This window comes from Buteo buteo, chromosome 12, assembly GCF_964188355.1.
Source record: "Buteo buteo chromosome 12, bButBut1.hap1.1, whole genome shotgun sequence".
NCBI classification, from domain to species: Eukaryota; Metazoa; Chordata; class Aves; order Accipitriformes; family Accipitridae; genus Buteo; species Buteo buteo.
In genome coordinates, this window is record NC_134182.1 from 40,642,984 (window position 1) to 40,664,189 (window position 21,206).

A 21,206-nucleotide genomic window follows, 5' to 3' on the forward strand; every position below is an offset into this window, starting at 1 on the left:
TACCTGAAAAATCGAACCCCTTACAGTATCTCAAACTAGACATCCAAAATTATCAGTCACTTTGGCAAGCGTTGACGTGTGTGCGACAGAAAGGTCAACCGGCCCGGACTGGGTGGTGTGCCCAGGGCTCCATCTTTTTCTTGGAGCTCTCCAGAGTCCTGAAGCTGCTTTAAGCTCCAAACATGGAAACAATTTTCAGACATACCCAATTTAAATAGGAACTTCATTCCCTACTGAATTTCAATATACTCTTTTGCATAGGCACATACAGATCTGATTAGTCTCCACGCCCATTTATTTTTCCCTTAATAGTGGTAACCAAACAAATAAAACACTTTAGGTAGTAGGTATCTTAAGTTACCTCTGGTTGTAGGAAAAAAATTACACAGTATACTGTCTGTCTGAACACAATAGTCTTTCATCATGCAGAGATGATAATATGTACTTTTGGTACTGCACTAAAATCTAGGAATATAGTCATTAATGCCACTCGCATTGTGCTAGGTGCCGCATCGCCACAGTGTGCAGTATTACAGATACATAAAATCCTGAGTTGTTATAACACGTGCATACTGCAGTTATGGGTACAGAAAAAGTTGAGCTTTAAGTTTTTTTAGGAAAAGATTCCCTTAACGTTAGACTTCTGCAACAAATCTTTTATGTCTACCATGTATTGTTTAGGTTCAGAGACTTGCCAATATGGATAAATACAAAGGACCATGAATATGAACTGGAGAGATAGCTGCATTGGACTCTGATTTTAGCAGCAAAAGAAGTTCACAGACAGTGTTCGAGCTCCAACAGATAAAAATTACTGGTAGCTGTGTTCTACATGATCACATTCTTGTTTGGACCTACAACTAATTGGTGAACTTCCATTCAGATGTAATTGTCATTTAAGATACAATTTTGTCTCTTTCACGAGTTAGAAGTCAAAGAATTTATTTAGTGGGCTCGGTGAAATGCTTAGAAGTATTTTACCTTAGCTAGTCTTTCGGGGTCACCAGGATGTCTTGGGATGACCTTTTGCAGTCTTTGGAAACCATAATCTATGGTAGGTTCATTTAAAGCTGAAAGGAAAACAGAAAAACCCCACCATATTATATGAGAGTATATATCTATCTTTGTATGACTCCAAGTTTCATTACCTAAGAAAGATGGATTTCACAGCTTCTCCACAGAAAGCCTCTCATTGCCTGGGCTCCTAGAGGGTCTACATTGCCTACTGCTCAGGTGAGCCCTGATCACTCCGTAAGACAGGCTGAATAGTAAGCTAAGCTTTAGAAGATCTTCTGCGTGAGGATCTTTAATCTCCTCTCAAAGATAATACTTACTTACTCTACCGCTAAGAAACCGGGGACACTCAAGCTGCTAATGTGGACCGTGTTATGCAGACCAGGTCCCCTGACTCCTGGTACCCTAACTCCACCCATTTAATTGTACAGATGTTTCTGCCATTATCTATATAATGAACTGCATGGTGCTCCTGGACAATCCGTCAGCGTGGCTGCAATTTGTTAAAGAATTAGTGATATCTTTCTGCTTACAGCTAAGCCCTGAAAGAATTCTGTGCATTCATGCGTATATACACACATGCCCGCAACCCCCTATGCCTGCTCATTCTGGTGGGCACAGCTGAACTGAATTTACATGCTCATTTTCTGCCAGTATTCCAGAAAATGCATTCAGAGGCAGATATGTTGAACCAAATGACAAAATTTGTGTGAATGCTGCATGCTATTTGCAAAACTTCTTACCGAAAGTACTCCAAAGGGTCACACTAGTGAGTTCAGCTTACTCAATACGGGAACAAAAAAATCATGACTTCTGCACTTAAAACTGCTCTAGTTTCCGATACAGACTTCTCACCATCTATCAAAGGCTGAATGAATAATTTGAAAGATACAGCCGGGAAGCATTGTCACAAAATACTCCTTTAAGGCTGGGAGTATTTACTGTGGACAAAACTGACCATGGCAGTAATACAGCAAGTTATGGTACAAATGCAAATTAGAACAGGTCTTCTACTATGTTTGTTATACACAGTCAGAAACCAAGAGTACCGTATTTGCTCATCCAATAAACAGGTTACACACACGCCCCCAACATTTTGCCATCGCAAACTAGGGCACAGCTATTCATTAGACGCATTAACTTCTTCAATGGGGTATGGCTATTATGCATCCATAGCCACTTCACTGTAATGATGTTAATCTCTAGTGGATAAACCAAGATATTTTGACCCAGATCCTCAGTTAGTAATAGCTGGTAGAGCCCTACTGGCATCGCTGATGATTTCATAAAACTTCAGACACTTCAATGCTCTCTACCATGAAATCATGGCAATAATAATCTAATTTCTGATTATTCAAAATTAAACTCCAAATTAATACAGAAATCAAAAGTCAGTTCTGTAGCATTCTGCATACTCATTGGCTTTGCCTCTAATATATTAGGATTACTAGTCTTTACTCATACAGTTGCAGGTATGTTTTTTAGAATTTTCTTATACTTCAGAATGTGCCTTGTAATTCAAATGACACATTCATGCTGAGAATCTTGCTAAGAATTCCATGACACATTTAATAAGTAATTTATGTAAGTCCTTTAGCACTATCCTCAGTTCAGTGCTAGTTCTACCATTTGTGGTTCTTTCAGAAAAAAAAAAAAAATTAAAAATAACTCATGAAATCAGCACAGCTGAAAACACCTGATTGCAAGAGACACTGATGGCACTTATTGAATCTTCCAAAATATACTCAGCACCTTACAGGATAACCATCTCAGACACCAGAAGAATGAAACTATCAAGTGAGACAGACTATTACACTGATCCGGATTCTCTGTTTATCTGTGTCTGTCTCTGGTATAACAACATGAAGGTAAAAGGTCATATTCCCCACTGAGATACATTTTATATTTACTTTTTATTAAATAATTATGGCATGGCATGAAGTTTAAATATTACAAGAGATAATCAAGTGGGAATTGAGCAGAGAAAACCCAGACCTGAGAATTTAGTCTTGGCTATACTTAGAATGTCTTTGCTCTCCACTGGGAGCCATTCTGGTTTGCTTAAGGAGTTTAATAATACACTTTTCAACTGCCACAGAATCTACATCCCATTTGGGAAGAGGGTTTTTCTTGGGGGGTGGGGTTTTTTTGCCAATAATCCTGAGAATTATAGGCCAATTCTCTCAAGAGCCTATACATCATTTCTCTTCTTGATTACAAGTCTAATCAGTTAAGTTATATATCTTAAGCTAAGCAAAAGCAATGTAAAATATATAGGAATTCAAACATATATGTATACATAGTTCACTAAAAATAGCTAATGGGAATATACAAAATGCTAATTCAGGAAGAAGAAATTGGCTATTCTTCAACAAATATTTTTCCAATGGATCGACATGGCCATTTTCATTCTGATAGATAAATAGCAGCAAATCATTTCTCAACAATGTTGAATTTTTCTAAGAAGAACTTGGCCATTTTGAATCAATGTAGATATTATGTCTTTCAGCACAAAAGGTTTTCTGTTCAGATTGCAACAAAATTGCCTACTACTAGTTTTACTCATTAATGAAACAAAAATATCTCATCATGAAATCCTGCTAAAAACCAACACCCAACACCTGTAGAAGTAAATGGTACCTTTTCAACTGAAGGGCAAGATGTAGAATCCACCAGCAAGTTTAAACAGCTTCACCACAATGCTACTTCCACTGAGAAAAGAGCTACTGGATCAGTAGTGATTTATCTATGTGTTACACAGAAATGTGCCAAAATTATATCCAAATGCCTTTGGGTTCATGGATTCAGAGACTGTAAAGGGGTCTGACACAGAAGCAGACTGCTTGTTATTTCCTACAAATCAGATATCTGAAATGAAACCCACAAGAAAACTGATTCAGGTACAGCAAAATCCCTTCAGCAACTCTCAAATCCAGGCACATGGGGTCTCTTGAATTTCCCAGAGCATAGTTTAAAAAATTGTGCATGACATGATATAATGTATGCAAAAAAGGACAACCATCTAGTGAATAAACTACATTGTGGGTTAGTCTATAAACCTCACTCTAGCATAACTGTTGTAACAACAGAATTGTTACAGTCAGCAGTAGAGAGAGGTCTAAATGCCCCACACTCTACCAGACTTTATTTATGACAAGGCTTAAATAGAGGATGGCACAGCGCTTCCTCTTTTATATTGTTCCTTACCCTCCAAAATCCATGCTTTCATTGTAAAAACACAAGTCTCCAGCTATTATGACTCACTGGAATAGGAGAAAAAAAAAATCTCACACTTGAGCGACTGATGCTGTGACATCTGTCTGCATTTGCAAAACCTGAAACAACAGCTCAGTCCCATTCATCTCAATGGGGACTAACTCAGATACCCAACGATAACAGTGCTGACATTTAAAGTATTAATTATTTCACCACACATCAAAGCACATAAGACTGTTGAAGGAAGATGATGTTATGAAGATCTGCACAATTTACCGTGAGTGACAGCTCATTCTGATATTGCCAGCGTATGCCTTGGGAGATGCGCACTCTCCCTCTCCACCAATCAAAAATGGGCCACGTTCAAGGACCTTAGCAAAGTTCTGCAGCTGATCTTTGCTTTACTCCATGAAGCAAACCAAAGGGTAACAAGTCCTCTGTTTGCAAAGTATGAATGAGAAGAAACAAAGTATGCATACATCTAGAAATACCCTGAACCCAGAAAACCGAGCCGGAGGGAGTGTAGTATTTGCAGTGTGATGCCTAAGCTTCTTAAAGATGTTAACGTAGAGAAAAAGGCACCAGTGGCCTTAAAGGCTTGAATTCCAACTTTGCACTAGTGACTACCTTCACCCAAGCCAACAGTAAAGAGATGCTTGGTGTTCACCCTACAGAATAAAAACACTTCCATGTTGCCAGCTACAGAAGCTCGCTTGCTCTAATCGTGCTAGTCCTGGCCTTGGGAGGTACATACACCCTGGTCAGCCTGCCTGGGGGGTACGCTGTGGTCGAGAGTTGGAAGGATGCTGCTAGAAGTGTACTGCAGCGATCCAGTGTTACATTTGCTGTCTTGGTAACAGCTGTTCCAAACACCCTACTCCCAACACAGCGTTGCCTCCTACTGCACGTGTCTTTCATAGGTTAAAGCAGTGGAAGGAGCAAATGCTTTCTGTCACATCAGTTCTGGCCAAGTGAACTCGCTCTTCCAATTTGTAGAGCTCACTGCATCCTTGTAAGCGTTGTTTCCCACAAGCAGATAACCAGACCTTCTCAAATCTACTTACAAGCTTTCACAAACCAGTACCCTCCTATCCTTGGTACTTGGCATAGAGGCGGATACGGTGCAACCCGGGAATCCAACATATCCTACAGATTATTTTATATTGCATTGCTCTGACAAGTTAACCCCTAGAGGATTTCTGCTCAGCAAGGAAAATTATGTTCAAAACCTCCCTGTTATACACATTTCCAGGTTAGCATCTCTATGACAAAGTAAAGGCAGAGCTGTGATCAAACTTAAGATATGAAAGCCTACGAGACATATCCTCAGCTGGCGTAAACTGATGTATGAGTTATTAAAGTCGAGGGAACTATAATGGAACTACTTACAGCAGCAGAGAATTTGAATTTGTGTAGTATTAAAAGGAGAGTATGGGGCTACTGCTAGATTAGCAGCAGAGAGCAAATGTCTTGTTAGTCTAGGAACAGCTGATGAAAGAAAAGTACTTCAGAACATGGAGATGTATGTTTAACCTGTATTCTCACCAGATTAAGGTACACACGGGGACTAAATATTTAGTTGTGGTGATTTAAAAATAGACTTTTTATCTCTAAGTATATACTTAACTACTAAAGTATGTAAGTTGGTTCAGCAACTGCCATTAACATATAACAAGCCATTTCTCTAGATTTTTGCTGTACTCTGTGGTACACCATTAGATGTCCATAGAATCCTCTTGGCTTCACTCCTATAAAAAAAGTTTTCCATCTGGGAACCTCATGGAAAAGTCCACACATCACATTTCAGCAATGAGAGGAATTTGATGGCTGAGTTGCAGCACCCTGAATGATAGCACTTAAGAGTGGAAACGCTGACAGAACCATAACTACAGCAATGCTAGCACAGCACACTTTGCAAGGAGCCTATTATAAATACACATTACAGGACGCATATGAGCTCCCCTAACAGCTCCACTGTGGCATTTAGATTTACCCTTGAAATTTATATCTAATTTTTATATTCATCTTTTCAACAGTTTATCATTTTCTTCTTCAAACAACCTGTCTTATTGTGACTCTTTAAAAAAAAAAAAAAGAAAAAAAAGTTCAAGTATAATCAGGTCAAACATTAATATTTGATTGTATATTAAATATTGAGGGCATAGGCAGATACACACAATACTAAGATCATTGTTTTTCTGTTTCCATGTTTTAGAAGAGTATTGGTGTTCTGGTGATTAAAGCCATGACTAGAACCTGAGACATCCATTCCCCTGTCCATCTTAAGCTTTCCTGTAAAACCACAGGCAAGCGGCTAATCTTCCTTCATCCTTCTGTGGCAATGTCTCACCTAGAAAATGGAAGCACGTGTCTTTCTGTAACCGGTTGCCCATGTCTGATGCAGTGAGGCCCTGATGAACCCTCTGAGGTCTGGTTTTATATGAATAATTATTCTTGTTATACCTGTGAAGTACCTATAGCCAGCTACTCAGTATTTTACATATGACTTGACCCTTTGTGCTTTTCATCTGAGGTTATATCTCAGCACTTAATAGTGATGAAGGACTTAATACAACATGACCCAGGTAGTACCGGGGCTGCTAGTTGCTGCTGCTGTTACTAGTTCTGACAGAACTACATCTTCCTGTCCTTTTAGTTTGCAGGATTTTACACTTTTCAGTCTCCTGGGCTTGATGTTAATGTCTCTGCATTTCCTAGGTTTTTGCCAAGTGCAAGCTGAATGTAAAGGGAAGGTATTTAGAGGAGAAATTCTCATTTATAGATGCAACTACAATTCAAGAGCGAAGTGGTCTTATTTGCGTCTCCAAGCCTACTGCATTCTCTGATATGTTATCTGCAAACTTTGTGACAGATAGGAGAAATATATTGCAATATAAAGTACTAAAAGTATCAAGAAAATAATAAACTTCAATTATCACAAAAAAACCCCCTAGATTTTCATTATGATGCACAGGACTACCTTACCAATAATTATAAAACCTATTGAACTTTCCTTTTCAGTATATGATATTTGTCTGCTACACTCTACCCAACAAAGAGCTGCACTTCCATGCTGCTGCTGAGTATATTTTACAGAATGCTATGGATAAACACATGCATTCTGCGGGCAGTGGCGTTTAAACAACCTCGTTTCTTGAGGCTGTCTTCTGGTAGCTTCTCTGCTGTATAATAACATAATTGAGCTCTTCACCCTTTCTTTCACTGGAGTATTAATTCAGATCTCTCTTACCAATTTCCATTTTCACAGAAATGTGCTGGAACTGTGCATCTTTGATGCTCCTCCCTTTCTGATAAAATCTGATAGAAATCGGTCAAGAGGTTCAAAAGTTGTTGTGGAAGTTCTGAAGAAGACTTACAGGCAGAAGGACCTTGACTGCCTGAATATATCTTGCCTAGGTTAAAAATCAATGCATTTGTTCACAGCAGGATCCCAGCAGTTTTCTGACAGCACAGCCACGGAAAGAAAAAAAATGCCACCATGTTATTTTCATAGCTTAGAAGTTGTTTTTACTGCTATTAGCAGCAACAACCTGGGGGAATTGATTACACCGGTGAGCCTCTACCTAATAGCTGTGTTTATCATTTTGCCTGCCATGGTGGGAGAACTGCAGGTTCTTGAACAGACAGATTGAAAAGTTGTCTGCTCTACCCTCGCTCTAACAGCTCGGCATCTTCTGTGAAATGCTGTTTTGTAACATATGGCAGTAAGCACCCACTCACTCCTCAGAGAATGCTAACAGATATCCCTATGCCAATAACAGCAGTAAAACAGGGATAGTATATTTAACTTTGTTCTCTTCTGCTGGCTCCTACACGCATCTTCATGTCCATTTTTTGTGGAAGCACTCTAATTAACATGGCAAAGAACTGCACTACAGTCTGACTCAAGTCCCCCCTAGATGGTACAAGCAAGTCTTGCACTTAAAACAGCTTTACAATAATAACACGACTTTTCTTCATAGAGGAATGCACATTTCTATTACACATCTCTGTATCACTTCATTCCTAAAACTCTTTCAACATAGGTGCCAACAGCACACAGATGGTGGCCCTCAGTAATGCTTGTGTTGAAGACACTGTGAGAGCAAGGCCTCAAGAAGCAGAAAATGGCATAGAAGAACTTTACATTTAAATCTGTACTAATAACTGAAGAATTAACAGTCTCTCCTTCTCTGAAGATAAACGCATCAGGCCTAGTGCAGCCTCTACAAGCCCTGTACTGCACATGAATCAATGACACTGTTTCCTTCGCTTATGGAGTGCCAGACTCCGGTAAGTTAACCTGTCCCATCGCTTTAGAAACATGATTGTATTTGCATGCAGATTTGAATCTTTAACCTGTTTGATGGCTTTGCCGGTTCCCTCTCAGGAAAAGGAGATAGGTTTAACCTGCTCAGACATCAGATTCATCTTTTCCCAGAGACCAATGAATCAATGCACTGCCTTAGAAGAAAACATATTTCAAAAGCTTTTGGCCAGATCGTGATCTCACAAGCCCAGGAATAATCCCAGAACGACTTTGCACTGCGCTGGAGTTATTTTGGTGCAAAATCAGAAGAAAGTCCTAATCTCTTTGAGCTTGATTCAAAGTCAGTTTCAGTCAATGGATGATATTTCAGTACCTTCAATTAACTGTGAGTCAGGCCTCTAGCATAACAAAAATAATCCTTTGTCAGTTAGGCTTATATTTCATTAGGGTACCTAGTACCTAGTATTATATACCTATAATTGAAGACTTAATTCTTGCTGCAGGTTTCTAGGTGTGGCAGTTGTATGAATACATACCTTTCCACATACATAACTAAACACTAATATAGCATGTGTACTAATAAGGGTTATATAAAACGGCATAAGGCAGCAACAGGATCTTCACAAATCTGGTTCTTTCTAAAGTCATGAAGTGTCAGATTTTCCACTTTTGGAAAAATTCTAACTAATTCACTCAACAGGTGGTTAAGTTTTTACCTTAAAATTTTTAATAAAAACTTCTTAGACCTTCATTATAATTTTTGAGTTAAATTATGATTTAAAATTTGACAACTGTAATACACAAAGATTATTTAGTGAGGATTGCTGGTAGTAAGAGGCTTTAAAAAATTAAATAAATCCTCCCATTTTGAGAAATCTGAATACGATTTGGTGGGAGCAAGTCATTCAATCTAAATATAAGTCCACCCTTTAGAACTTGGCGCACCATTATTCTCCAGTCATGCTTAATAGGCTTCAGAAACTTTAGTGTATATGTCGTATGCCATCATCATTACTACTGGTACTGACAGTTCAATGAGATGGTCATCTGGTCCCATCTGACTTTTTTCTTTTGGATCTATAGGTAATGTTTTCCTTCTAGCAGAGGTGAATATAGGGCACTAAAGAAGTTGATAATCCATCTAAGAATAAAAAAACCCCAACAGATTTATTTGCCACTCAGCTCATTGGCTTCTCTCGATACAAGATGCTCTCCTTGTCCTCTGGGATCATCTTGAAAATGAAAGGTTAACCCCAGTGAGAAGGAAATGTAAAATAAATACTATTATAAATAAAACATCTTCCAGTATGTAGAACAATGCTATCATGTTCCTGTACACTCAATATATCTATAGGCAGACCCATATCATAACAGCATGAGCTCTAATCTGGCAAAAATATTAACACATGTAGTAACAGTGCCTTAACACCTCTGCATAACAATGAAGCTATCTCCTTACATGTCCAAATGTCACAACTAGCAGAGTGGCCTTCAAACAGCAAGAGGCTAAATAAATAAAGCAAGCAAGCAAGCAGAGAGTTGTCAATACTGATTACCAAAACAAAGAAGCTGTGAGCTCAAGCTCCTCTACCGTAAATCGCAATCACCTACCTGTGTAAATAAACCTGCCTGGTGCGCCTTTGCAAAACTGTTTGGATTTATATGATAATGTCACTTCAACCACCCCAGGAATGTGACGTGGAGGTGTCTGAACTCGAATGGCATGAGGCGTGATAAGCTAGGAAATAACAAAAGCAGAGGCACAATTATGACATGTCCGTGTTATTCCCCCCGCTTTCGCTTTTCACCCTCTAAACATGCTCTATGAGTAAATGCATTGCTTATTCCTATATAGGACACACTATAGATCAGGCAAGTGATACATCTGGTCTAGTTTCTTGCCTCTGGGAGAGGAAGACACATTTTAGGATAAATTGTCACCAGGAAAATAGTGCTGGTTTTGCCCGTTGCTTAATTGCTGGCTTATTTCTGGACCCAGAGGGAATTCTTTCTCCTTCCCAAACTCTAACCCTTTCTTTATTTCTTTACCTTTACCTGTCTCCCGATGCCTAGAGTTGTTCAATTCCATTCTGGGTATTACTGAGCAGTTGGTCTCAATAGTATCACATAGCAAGTAGTTCCACAGAGAAAACATGTTCCATTAATTTCCTTCATACAGGCTTATATGGCCCGCCTTACACAGCACCATTTTTGTACCATTATTGGAATAGGAATTAACACTGTTCCCCTTCCACTTTCCTCAGAAAAGGAGTGTTTCTTCAAGTTTAGCAACAGGAGGCACCTCCACCTACCTCACTCCATACAAGCATGGTTCCAAATACAACTTGCAGCCCATCAAAGAAGTTATCTCCAATAATGATCACCATCGCTCCCCCTGTAGTCCAACCTTCACTTGGGCTGATTGCTTTGATGCACGGTGTGGCTAAACCAAACAAAAAGGGCATCACAGCATCAGGTTATGGGCGGGGTTTTTTTCCCCACACACAGCTTTGAGAGACTGTTCGCAATACTGGGTGTAAACCCTTGCAGGAGATGGGTGCAAGCAACTTCTTGTGCACATTAAGCGGTCCTAAGTCATATTGAGGCAAACTGTAGCTTAGAGCATCTTCACCTGTCTGCTCCTGGCAGTTTCCGCACTGCTGCAGCTTCACGGCTGGCATGAATTCCCTAGTGCGGACAAAGGCCTAGGACAAGTCCCCTCCAGCCATTCACCCATGAAGGCTGCTTTACCATTCCACAAAGCCCAGTAAATAAATAAATAAATAAATAAATGTTTTCTGCCTTGCTAGTGTTAATTACTTGCCTATTCATTACTGGCACTTAACATTGTGTCATTAAAGCCTAATAGGCCAACTGTAGTGGGTGTAAAAATGAAATGCTTAAATGATTGTGCAGAGGCTGTTTAAAAAAAATCCCACTCATTAGCATATGATCACACAAAAGCTAAACCCTGTGAAAAGAGGTAGATTAAGATTTATTAAATTTATCAATGGGTAAAAAAGATATGGGAATATCAAATGTTTCCTCCAATTCCTACCAGGAGACAATTTCTAATAGTTTTCTTGATTTTATATAGTAGATTTTTTTTTCTTCTTCTCTCTTCCATATGTTCAAGGCCTCTGGACTATACAGCCCATCAGGAACCCAATATGGTTTCCAGGCCATAACCAAAGTCAATCCATCACTCCATTCCCAATGTTGACAGGGTCAGAGGTGGAGGGGAACTTTGGCAGTGCTCCAAAAACATGAGACTCCTTTGAACAGCCAGTCAATCACATCCAATCAGTCAAGGAAAAACTGGATGGCTTCCTAGGCTAGGAATCCTGGGATTTTCCTTCTACCATTTCACTGCCCGCTGGGGGAGAATTAACACCGCTCTGAATTCTTTACTGATTCAATCATTTTCTTCCAGTTCATTAATTCTTCTTTTAGGTTGATATAGGGCACAGTTAAGAAGTGGGGCAGCAAAACATTATAATGAAATAATATCCTTGCTTGTCTTTTCTACTAACATCACTAGCTCTTCTCACTTTCACTAGCTGCAGGGGAGGGAAAAGTAGACACAGATAGCATTTTCTGCTAATTTTGAGTACTGTCTGCGTGAGAGAGGTGGAATGCGTTGGTAATGAATGTACGGGAAGAGGGAGAGGAGGGGCCAACCATTTTGAAGCTTAACAGATACAAATATTTGTAATTGCTTTAATATAGTCCAAAACCCATCCTGTAGCCAGCCATGAGTCTTGCTTAGCCAAACAAACTAAAATCAATTAGTGTCAGTTTTCTCCTGCGCATTGTTATGCTTTGCACATAGTTTGTTTAAGGGAACTAGTGACACTTTTTCATACACATCTTGTGCTGTAACAGTTCTGTTTAACTAAGATGTCATGTTGCCTAATTTGCCTGAAATCAAATCTATCCCAGCTGAATGAGAAGTCTGAAATTTAGATAATTCTTAGTGTTTCTGTGTTTTTCATCTTTGCAGTACAGACTAATTAATAAACTGGGGAGGGGGAGTCTCTTAGATGTAAAGAGGATCATATTTTGCATGCAGTAGACACTGTTTTCCTGCCTCTTCCTTCTCTAAACCCCCGAGGTTCTGTAGTGCCCCTTAGCTCTCCTTCCCTCCTGAAAACAAATAGAAATTGAGGAATGGGCAATATGCTTTTGCATTCATTTGCGTACTGTTCTTCATACAAATATCCTACCTTCTGAGGGGTCAAGTCTCCTTGCTCTCCGTCCATGCTTGGAGTTGTTGTGAACAAACATGTTGTCGGACACTGCCAGTACATGTCCATCAACATTCACTGTGGTTGATAGCACAACCTAGATATTTAGAAAGGGAAGAAAAAGGAAGGAGGCAGGTAAACAATTTACTGTGAAATTCAACTTGTTAAGGATTAATTATTCAGTTTAGTTAAAACCTGTTCTGTTTGTAAAATGGCATCATGTCCTGCAGTGTTTACTCCCTAACAAGAAGGGGAGAAAACATTTTCGGCCTTCATTCTATGCATTAATTCCATTTAACATAGCATCCTAAGGACGATATAAAGCTCTTACTGTATAATGAACCAGCTACTGCAGGTGGTCCTAAATTTAGTTTCCTATGATGCACTGTAGCACAGCTGATGGCAAAGAGGTCTATATATACCAACACGGAGGGCAGGCTGCAGAGCACCACAGCAATTTGCCCTCTGATACATACATGCAGATTCAGAGCCATCTGCTGTACTGCGCACACATGCAAATGTATCCACATCTGCTTCGAAAAGACAGGTCTCCATTGACTGAGCAAAATGGAAACTCCTACTACGTGAAAACAGTACCTAATCTGTCTGGGTTTTGACATATGCATGCTGAGTGCCTCTTGAAAATCATCTGAGCCTGAGGACCCCAAATCAAGCAGCAGTTTTTAAACCTTAGCCTCCATGACTTATGTTGTTGGGCTCCAATAGCATATGAATTCTTAGAGGAAGTATCTGTATATGTTAATTAATCCCACTTAGTTTTCCCTTTACAATACAATACCCAAAGCTGTAAGTCCTAAAAATCCTGAAATATATGTGCGTTTAAACCACAAACTTTTAGGAAAAAAATTAACAAACTGCATTTTAACTATTGAAAGATGCATCTCCTTGAAACTTTCAGGTTTCGGCCATTAGTTGGTGTAAATCAGCTTAACTCCATTCAGCTGCCACACAGCTACAGTAATTCACAGCTATCGAGAATCTGACCCTGGATGTGATGTGTTCATGAATTTTCACAGATACAGCTGTCATAGTCTAGGTAAGAGAATGTCAAGCTCTAATTGTTGATAAAACTATATTCAGCATATAGCAGGAGAAACCTTGCCCTCCTACAGGATTATGCTAGCTTAAAGAATACTTTCTTTCTCGAGACAAGTTTAATTCATTCCAAAAGGCTCTTGTCATACTGTACGCTTATACTTCTCAAGCATTCTTGTCACAAAATGTGTTGCTTTTGTGTGCCAACTGATTTCATCATTGCACATTTGGGTGGAGTGAGACTCCTATCCAAAGTGAACATTTCCCGCATGACATAGCTGAACCCACTCAGATGCACTTCATTATTTTCCGTTAAACAATGGAAATAAATTTTAATCTCTCACTGGCCAGCACAGAGCACACTATGGCAACAGGGGAATAGACCTGAATTATTCCAGTGTCTGAAATATTTACGACAAGTGTTCAAATTGTAACCAAATGTAAATAAAAAGTATATCATATATATACAGTTACACTATATAATATATACATATCTGAACTCACATACACAAGGTATGTATGTGATAAACACACCCCCACATGCTCTCAGTATGAGATCTTTATAATATAGGCAGACTTTAAGTATACACATATTCCCTGTTTGAATAACCGTTTGGGTGTAAATGTTGTGCACAATACAAGAGCCACATTTCAGTAAGAGTTGTAGAGATCCCTGTCTCATGAGTAATAGCAAGAAACAGTCCTGTGTTTAGAAGATAAGTGCTGAGCATCCTCCATTCCCTGAGCCAGCAGGAATGGAAGATGCACTTTTAGACCTCTCTCCATGAGCGGTTCCATTTTTATTCACCTCTCCCATTCATCACAGGAGGGTCAAAGCCACTTGGCATTTCACAGGCTGGGACCTAGGGTAAATAAATACAGCATTCACAGGGACAGGACAAAATGCAAAGTTCAGATCTGGACCAGAACATTCTCAAAGTTTTGGACCTTATTTGCAGTAATCTCTAAGGAACTGTTGAAATTCAGCAGAGACCTTTGTCGTCTTTGCCACAACACTACTAGCCAACTCATTATCAATGATGTGAAGTAAGAACATGTGAGATCGTGGACATAAAAATTACTGAACTTCTTCACTTCGCTCCAGTCATTCCCTCTTGCCTGATGAAGATGACAATCCAATTGTTTTATACTGAAGATTAAAACCCAACGTTTTATGGATAAAAGGAAGAGGAATGCGCATTCCACTATGGTCTCTAACTCCCAGGCCCTTCCCTTTCACAAGCCAACTGCTTTCCCCCAGTGAGTATTTCCTGGGTCATGAAGGGTGACCCTTTCCATCTGGAATCAATCAGTCAACTCCTGACAACTTCCTGAAACACCTCACTCCATTTCCTGTTCTCTCCCCCTTCTCTCTTTCCCCCTGGTTTGCTTCACTCTTCAAAACTGCAGGCCACAGCAGCTTAATGTTAGAGGGTCAGACACAGTTAGACTCCAAAACACTACACAAGAACACCTTTGACCTTCAAAAATCTTTACATCTTAGCTAAACAAATCAAGGTCAACGTTTCTTACCATTACCTTGTTAACCATTTCTATGCATTTTTGCCAATAGCCTTCTGAACACATATTTATCAATAACACTTGTTCTCCTAACATCGTAAAACATTCCAGGCCTTTTTTTTTTTTTTTTAAAACCTGTATTTAGTGCCGATGAAAGGTGATGTGCAAACTTCCCTGGAGATTTAAATTCTCAGATTTGTCCACAGCACTTGCAAATTACTGGCAGATGGTTTTGGTGCATTTTTCTTTTCCTGATCTGATGGCACTTCTTCTTGTGTATGAGAATTTGGCTTCTATGCCTTTTCAGTTGATGGTCTTCTACCTCCAATCAGTAGTTAATGCAAGATGTAATCCTAAGGGAATGATCCGAGAACATCAAAGTATGGCAGGTAGGCCATGGGTTCCGGTAATTGTAGCTGAGGGCCAAATTTGACACAGACAGCATAAAGACTAAAGATAGTGTGCTGTCCCACAGCTGGATCAACCCATCACCTCTGTTGGAGTTTCAGAGGACAACCAAGCAAGCAAGAAATAGAGAGGGCAATGTGTTCAATGTGTTATTCCTTCACCTATCCATATGTAGGTTCCATCTCCAGGAACAGTGAGGGAGTTACGCACTTCTAAGTGACATTTTTGGCAGTTCTTAAGATTCTCTCTGCAAATCTGTAAGAGTCTTGTTATTAGCTAGGAAGCCACAGACATAAAACAATGATTCCCAAGCAGTACTGAAGAAATGCATGTGCTGTATCTCCACATTATTTTTGTTTCCCAGGTGGATTTCTGCAATGTAATCCCTGCTCAAAAACCACAATGAGGGTTCACCTACCACGACATTCAGACAAACCGTCTTTAGCACATTAAACTCAGGTTTTCTGAGCTGCACTGCCCCCCTCTCGCTCCCCTGCAAAGTTCTAAGTGTTGTATTTCTTTACAAACCTTTACCTGGCTACTACAAATTTTCCTCTCCCATCTATACATTATATTAGTATTTCTATATGCTAAAGTATGCTCCTCTTCAAATCACATATATGCAAGTAAATACACATCATCGTATATATAAAAGCTGTATCACTCATAGACACCTATTTAGACATATGGTACAAACATTCCAGGCATACAGGCATTTACTTACATGTAACATATCTCATCACTGTGTAAATGATCTCTCTCAAAAAATTCCTGTTACCATTCCAAGTGTGGAAAAAATTCTTTATGACATTGTACATCTGGAAACAATATTACATTCCTGATGCACTTTCCCTTATAACTCTCTAGTCACAGCACCATGTTATTTTAACTTTTCAAAAGAATAACTACTATGAGGATTTAAAAAATTATCATCATTATTATTATTTTCCAGCTGGGTGGAAGAAAAGATGTCAGGCCTCATCCTGCTGTCTTCACTTGGACAGGGCTCCCATTGATGTCAATAGGCGTTTTGGTTGAGCGAGTAATACAGGAGTAGATGCTAGAATATAATGTGTTTGCTTCATAGTTGGATTAGGAATAAGATAAACAACGTGAAAAATGCCAGCAGCCTCTCTCTGCTCAAAACCTCCACTGAATTCTTTGGGAAATCCTCCCTGAGACCCTGAGCCTGCTGCAAACTCCAGGCTAACAGAAAAAACTATGCACACGGCCTTCATTTCAGGAATGGGGCCTCCTAAGATTCTAGGGGCACAAGGGTAGGAGATAACTCCTGGGTCACTGACATCTCGTCTCCTGCTATTACAGACAATCAAACCATGAGGCTACTTTTATAAAATTGTCTTCAACCATTTCAAGCTTTTACCTTTGGTATTCCCCTTGTTTTTAAAGCCTACTTGTCCTGGTGGTTACGGAACTTATGGTTTACAGCCTAAATTTATTCTTAGTCAGTTTATACTTAACGATAGCTTTAAAATTATTATTTCCCATTCTGATCTACCTTAGGATATTTTTAGACAGCAGTTATGTCCCTTCTCAGTGCGTGTCACCGAAATATTTAAGCCAAGCTCTTGTCCATTCCCCAGTCACCTTAATGACCCGTTCCTGCACCTGTTCCAATTCCATTTGCATTCTCTTTTGAATATAGTTAAACCAGTATATTGTATTCCAAACAAGAAATCAGTGGGGTACAATGGTACAAATGCATCCTTCTCGCTACTGGCAAAGCTTACCTGAGACATAGTAGAATCTCATCTGTGGTTTGTTTTTAATAGATGATACACAACTCTGGCAACTCACTGTCACAATGGCTATTTGGTCTTCAGATGTGAGCACATTAAGCTCCTTGAGTGTTTTTTCTTTTGCAGTTGCAGTCAGTCCTTCCCTTACCCAGATAGAATCTAAAATAACATCGCCTTTTGTTGGGTCAGTCACTAGTTGATGAAGAAATCTGCCACCCAGTAATAGGTCTAGACTCTGCTGATACTAGTTGCATTTGTTTCACAATCTATACCTGGGAAATTAGTCTCTCATAATGACATTAGTCCATGTAGTATTCATCTCTCTAACAACAGTTCAGCGATTTCTATCCATATCCAAATCTGACCATGGTGTCTCTGGCACATTCTTTCACCATCAATCTGAAAAGGATTTTGATTTAGACCAGTTATGTTTCATTCTTGCTATCCCTCTTTATTTCTTACAGTCTACATTCCTAACTCACAACATTATCCCACCACTCTTACCCATTTTTCTTTTTCCTGAATGACACGGTTCCTTCAGAGCTTCATATTAGAAGCTAGCTGGGTGAATTCTCAAACACAGCCTGCTTTGCTCACGTGCCTGATGATGAACTGATCCAACCACTCTGAGGTCAGAAAGGAAACCTCCCCAGGGATACACCTTGTTATTTTTCCTTTCTCTTTCTCCCTAGAGCACCTAGAGGGGGATACCTGCCAGGAAACATTCCATGTCATGATTTCTGCTGAAAACAGAGGGCAATTGCTGACCTTTCTCTTTTTGTTTCTAAAAAAGCATGTTGGTTCAAAGATGACCATTGTTAGTATTGATGTTCTGCTGCCTTGTATCATTCTCTCGACCATGGCACTGTAGGATCTGTTTAATCAGTGTGTTACTGGATGAAGCAGAATTCCCAATCAACAGGAGTCTAATGTGTTAGCACCAGGTCTCAACTGAAGCATTTTAGCTGAAGTGCCTCATCTTAATTCCACAGAATTATTGTCCCCCATTACACACTGGTCGTTACCATTAAGTATCATTGGGCTTCAATCAAGTTCTCTAGGAGAAGTCCTCATTAAATGGAGGGCATCATATTTTTTTTTTATTCTGTTCCCAGGAGAATCACTCACTGAGAATACAGCAATGACAGTAATGACAATACCTATGTAAACTCAGATTTGCAGATTAGCTGAACTCAAATAGTCAGCACTAGGGTTTGAATAGGTGATTTTAGCATGCTTTTTGGTTTGGTTTTCTACTGACAACCTTTATTCAGAACTATTTTATTTGATAAATAACCAGTATTTGCTTCAGTTAAATTCACAAGGACATATTGCTTGATCTATGTATGTATTTGAGCAGCCATCAAGTAACCATGAAAATATCCATTAGTTCTAGAAAGATTCCCTTTCCCTGTTTTAGCCACTGACAGACACTGAAGTAGTGAGTGATTCACAATAAAATTATGTTACTAGTGGGGAAAAAAACCCCACTAAAATAATGATCCTTTAACTCCTGAGGTAGAACCTTTTTTCAACAGTAGAAAATCTTTGTATTTGATTTTAAAAAAAAAGTTAAGAGATTTTCATTGTATCTTTGAAGCTCTACTTAATATCAAAGCAAATTTCAAATAGTTAATGTGATCACAAAGCAGCTGGTGTTGCTCTCCAAACTAAAGAATTATACTAAAAAATAACCAAACAAAAAACAAACAAAAACCAAAAACCAACCAAAAACCTCTTCAGGCATCTGGAGCTGTATTAAATTTACAATGCAGTGTTAATGTAACCTTTCCATCCCTTTTTCTCCCCACCCCCTTTTTTTTAATGAGTGTGATATAAGTGAAATCTAACATTTAATTTAGTTTAATATATTGTAACTATACTATAAAATACCTAAATCTTATATCTAGAAGTGAGGCTGAGGCCAGGCTCAGAGACTGGATCCCAACACCCTGGAACTTTGGTTATCAGCCAAACCAAGCCCAAACTGTGTAGCTTCACACCCATCTCTAATCAGAAGCATTAACTTGACACTTTTCCAGACATGAGTAACCACTCTTCCATGCTGGAAGAACTCAGTAAGATGCATTGTACAGCACTAGTTCCATGTCTCTTATTTATATTTGTGTCTCAACAACAAAGCCTGAGTTTTGGGCTTTCATTCAATCTCCATTAAAGAGCAAAAACGTTTTTTGATGAGACCCTTTCAGTTCCAGGTTTCAGTAGCAATTTAAATGAGAACTTTGACATAAGGATTCTCTCTTCTGTTTTTTTTATAACCATAAAAAGAGTATCTTAATGCCTCCTGGAGATCTGACAAGCACTACTCCATTGAAAATGAATATATTTGGTTCTGCAGAAAAACATAGGTACAAATTAAAAGATACTCAGCTGAGCATCGCTGCAGAAGTCTGTTTGCGTAAGGAAAGTTAAATGCATGGAAATGTTTGAAAGAGGAGGGCCTTAGTGACAACAGCTGTACAAATAATTTACTAGGAAAAAACAATAAAGGTTTTAGATGTGGCCCAAGAATAAAACATAATGAATTAAATCATAAAATGAATAAAATATCCTACTGCACTGTGCTTTTTAACCCTCCTTTTACTCTGCTCACATGTTCCTGTACTGGTAGGACAAACAACTGTCCTTTCAAACCTAATAAACAATTCTGCACATTAATTGATTTGCCGGATGTAAATCATAACAACTAAAATGAAAATGAACGTGTTCACAGTGTGCAAGCACACCACTAATATTTGAAGTAATCTATCTTTTTTTCCCACTTCTGACTTTAAGGGTAGCTGACAGACTATGCTCAACAAGCAGCAGGCAAAAAAGTGTTTGCCCAAATTTAAAAACAAAACAAAACACAAAACAAAAAAGGAACCCAAAAAATCAACAACAAAAAAAGGAGGATCCAGAAGACAGAGACAGTGGGTCATTCAAGAACACTCCTGACTTTCGTTACATTCAATGAAGTCATGCTTCTACCCTTAGAAACAACGAGGCAGGCAGAAAACAAGCTGTCTTTGCTTATTGTCTTTACAGTTCATCACGGCTAATTTCCTTTGGAACATAGAGAGTTTTTACTCCCAATGTGTAATATTTCACCAATTGAACTACCTTTTGTATCTTTTTTTATACATACAGACCTCTGTAGCCCAGAACAAAGCTCGTCAACGGACGCATCCAGTTTTGCACAAGCCTGAATGAAGATCCTGCTTTCACTCAAAACCTCAAGCATTTTGCAATTTGTCTCAAAGGGTTCATTTTTGTAACACTGAAAAAAAGTCTTGTCAACATTTTTGGTTTTGACAAAAAGTAAGCTAAACCTAGTGGTTTTGCCTAATCTTGATTAATTTAGGGGTTTGAACTTAAATCTCACAATGAAACTCAAAGGATATGAACTCACATGGACTGAAAGTGCAAAAAGGCGTTTAAGTAAGCCCTGCAAAACAGAACCAGAGAGTTTCACTTGGCTCTCTTTTTCCAGCTTGGCATGTTGTAAGGCAGAAAACCCAGATGAAGAGTCTACCCCAGCTCATTTTCTTCTCCAATAAACTGCTGATTTTGGTACAAAGATCAAAAGCAAGGCCACACTTTCTCATGTACAAGAGGCATCCAGGTGGATGGAATCAAGGCGTTCCATCAGGAACCATGTGGGTGCTGCTGTAAGACTCATTTCTGTTTCCCTGTTTGATGTTTCACTGGAAA

The 21,206-nt window shown here is 39.0% G+C and overlaps 1 protein-coding gene across 7 annotated transcripts in view; it reads right to left on the reverse strand.

Moving 5' to 3' along the window:
* Positions 1-21,206, reverse strand: part of EBF2 (EBF transcription factor 2) — a 152,871-nt gene that overhangs the window by 17,010 nt on the left and 114,655 nt on the right. For all 7 annotated transcript variants that reach the window (XM_075043597.1, XM_075043596.1, XM_075043595.1 and 4 more), the window contains 4 exons: positions 12,727-12,844; positions 10,813-10,943; positions 10,112-10,238; positions 982-1,070 (listed from right to left, as the gene is read on the reverse strand). In XM_075043597.1, coding sequence (XP_074899698.1) covers positions 982-1,070; positions 10,112-10,238; positions 10,813-10,943; positions 12,727-12,844 — 465 coding nt within the window. The remainder of the gene's footprint in view (positions 1-981; positions 1,071-10,111; positions 10,239-10,812; positions 10,944-12,726; positions 12,845-21,206) is intronic.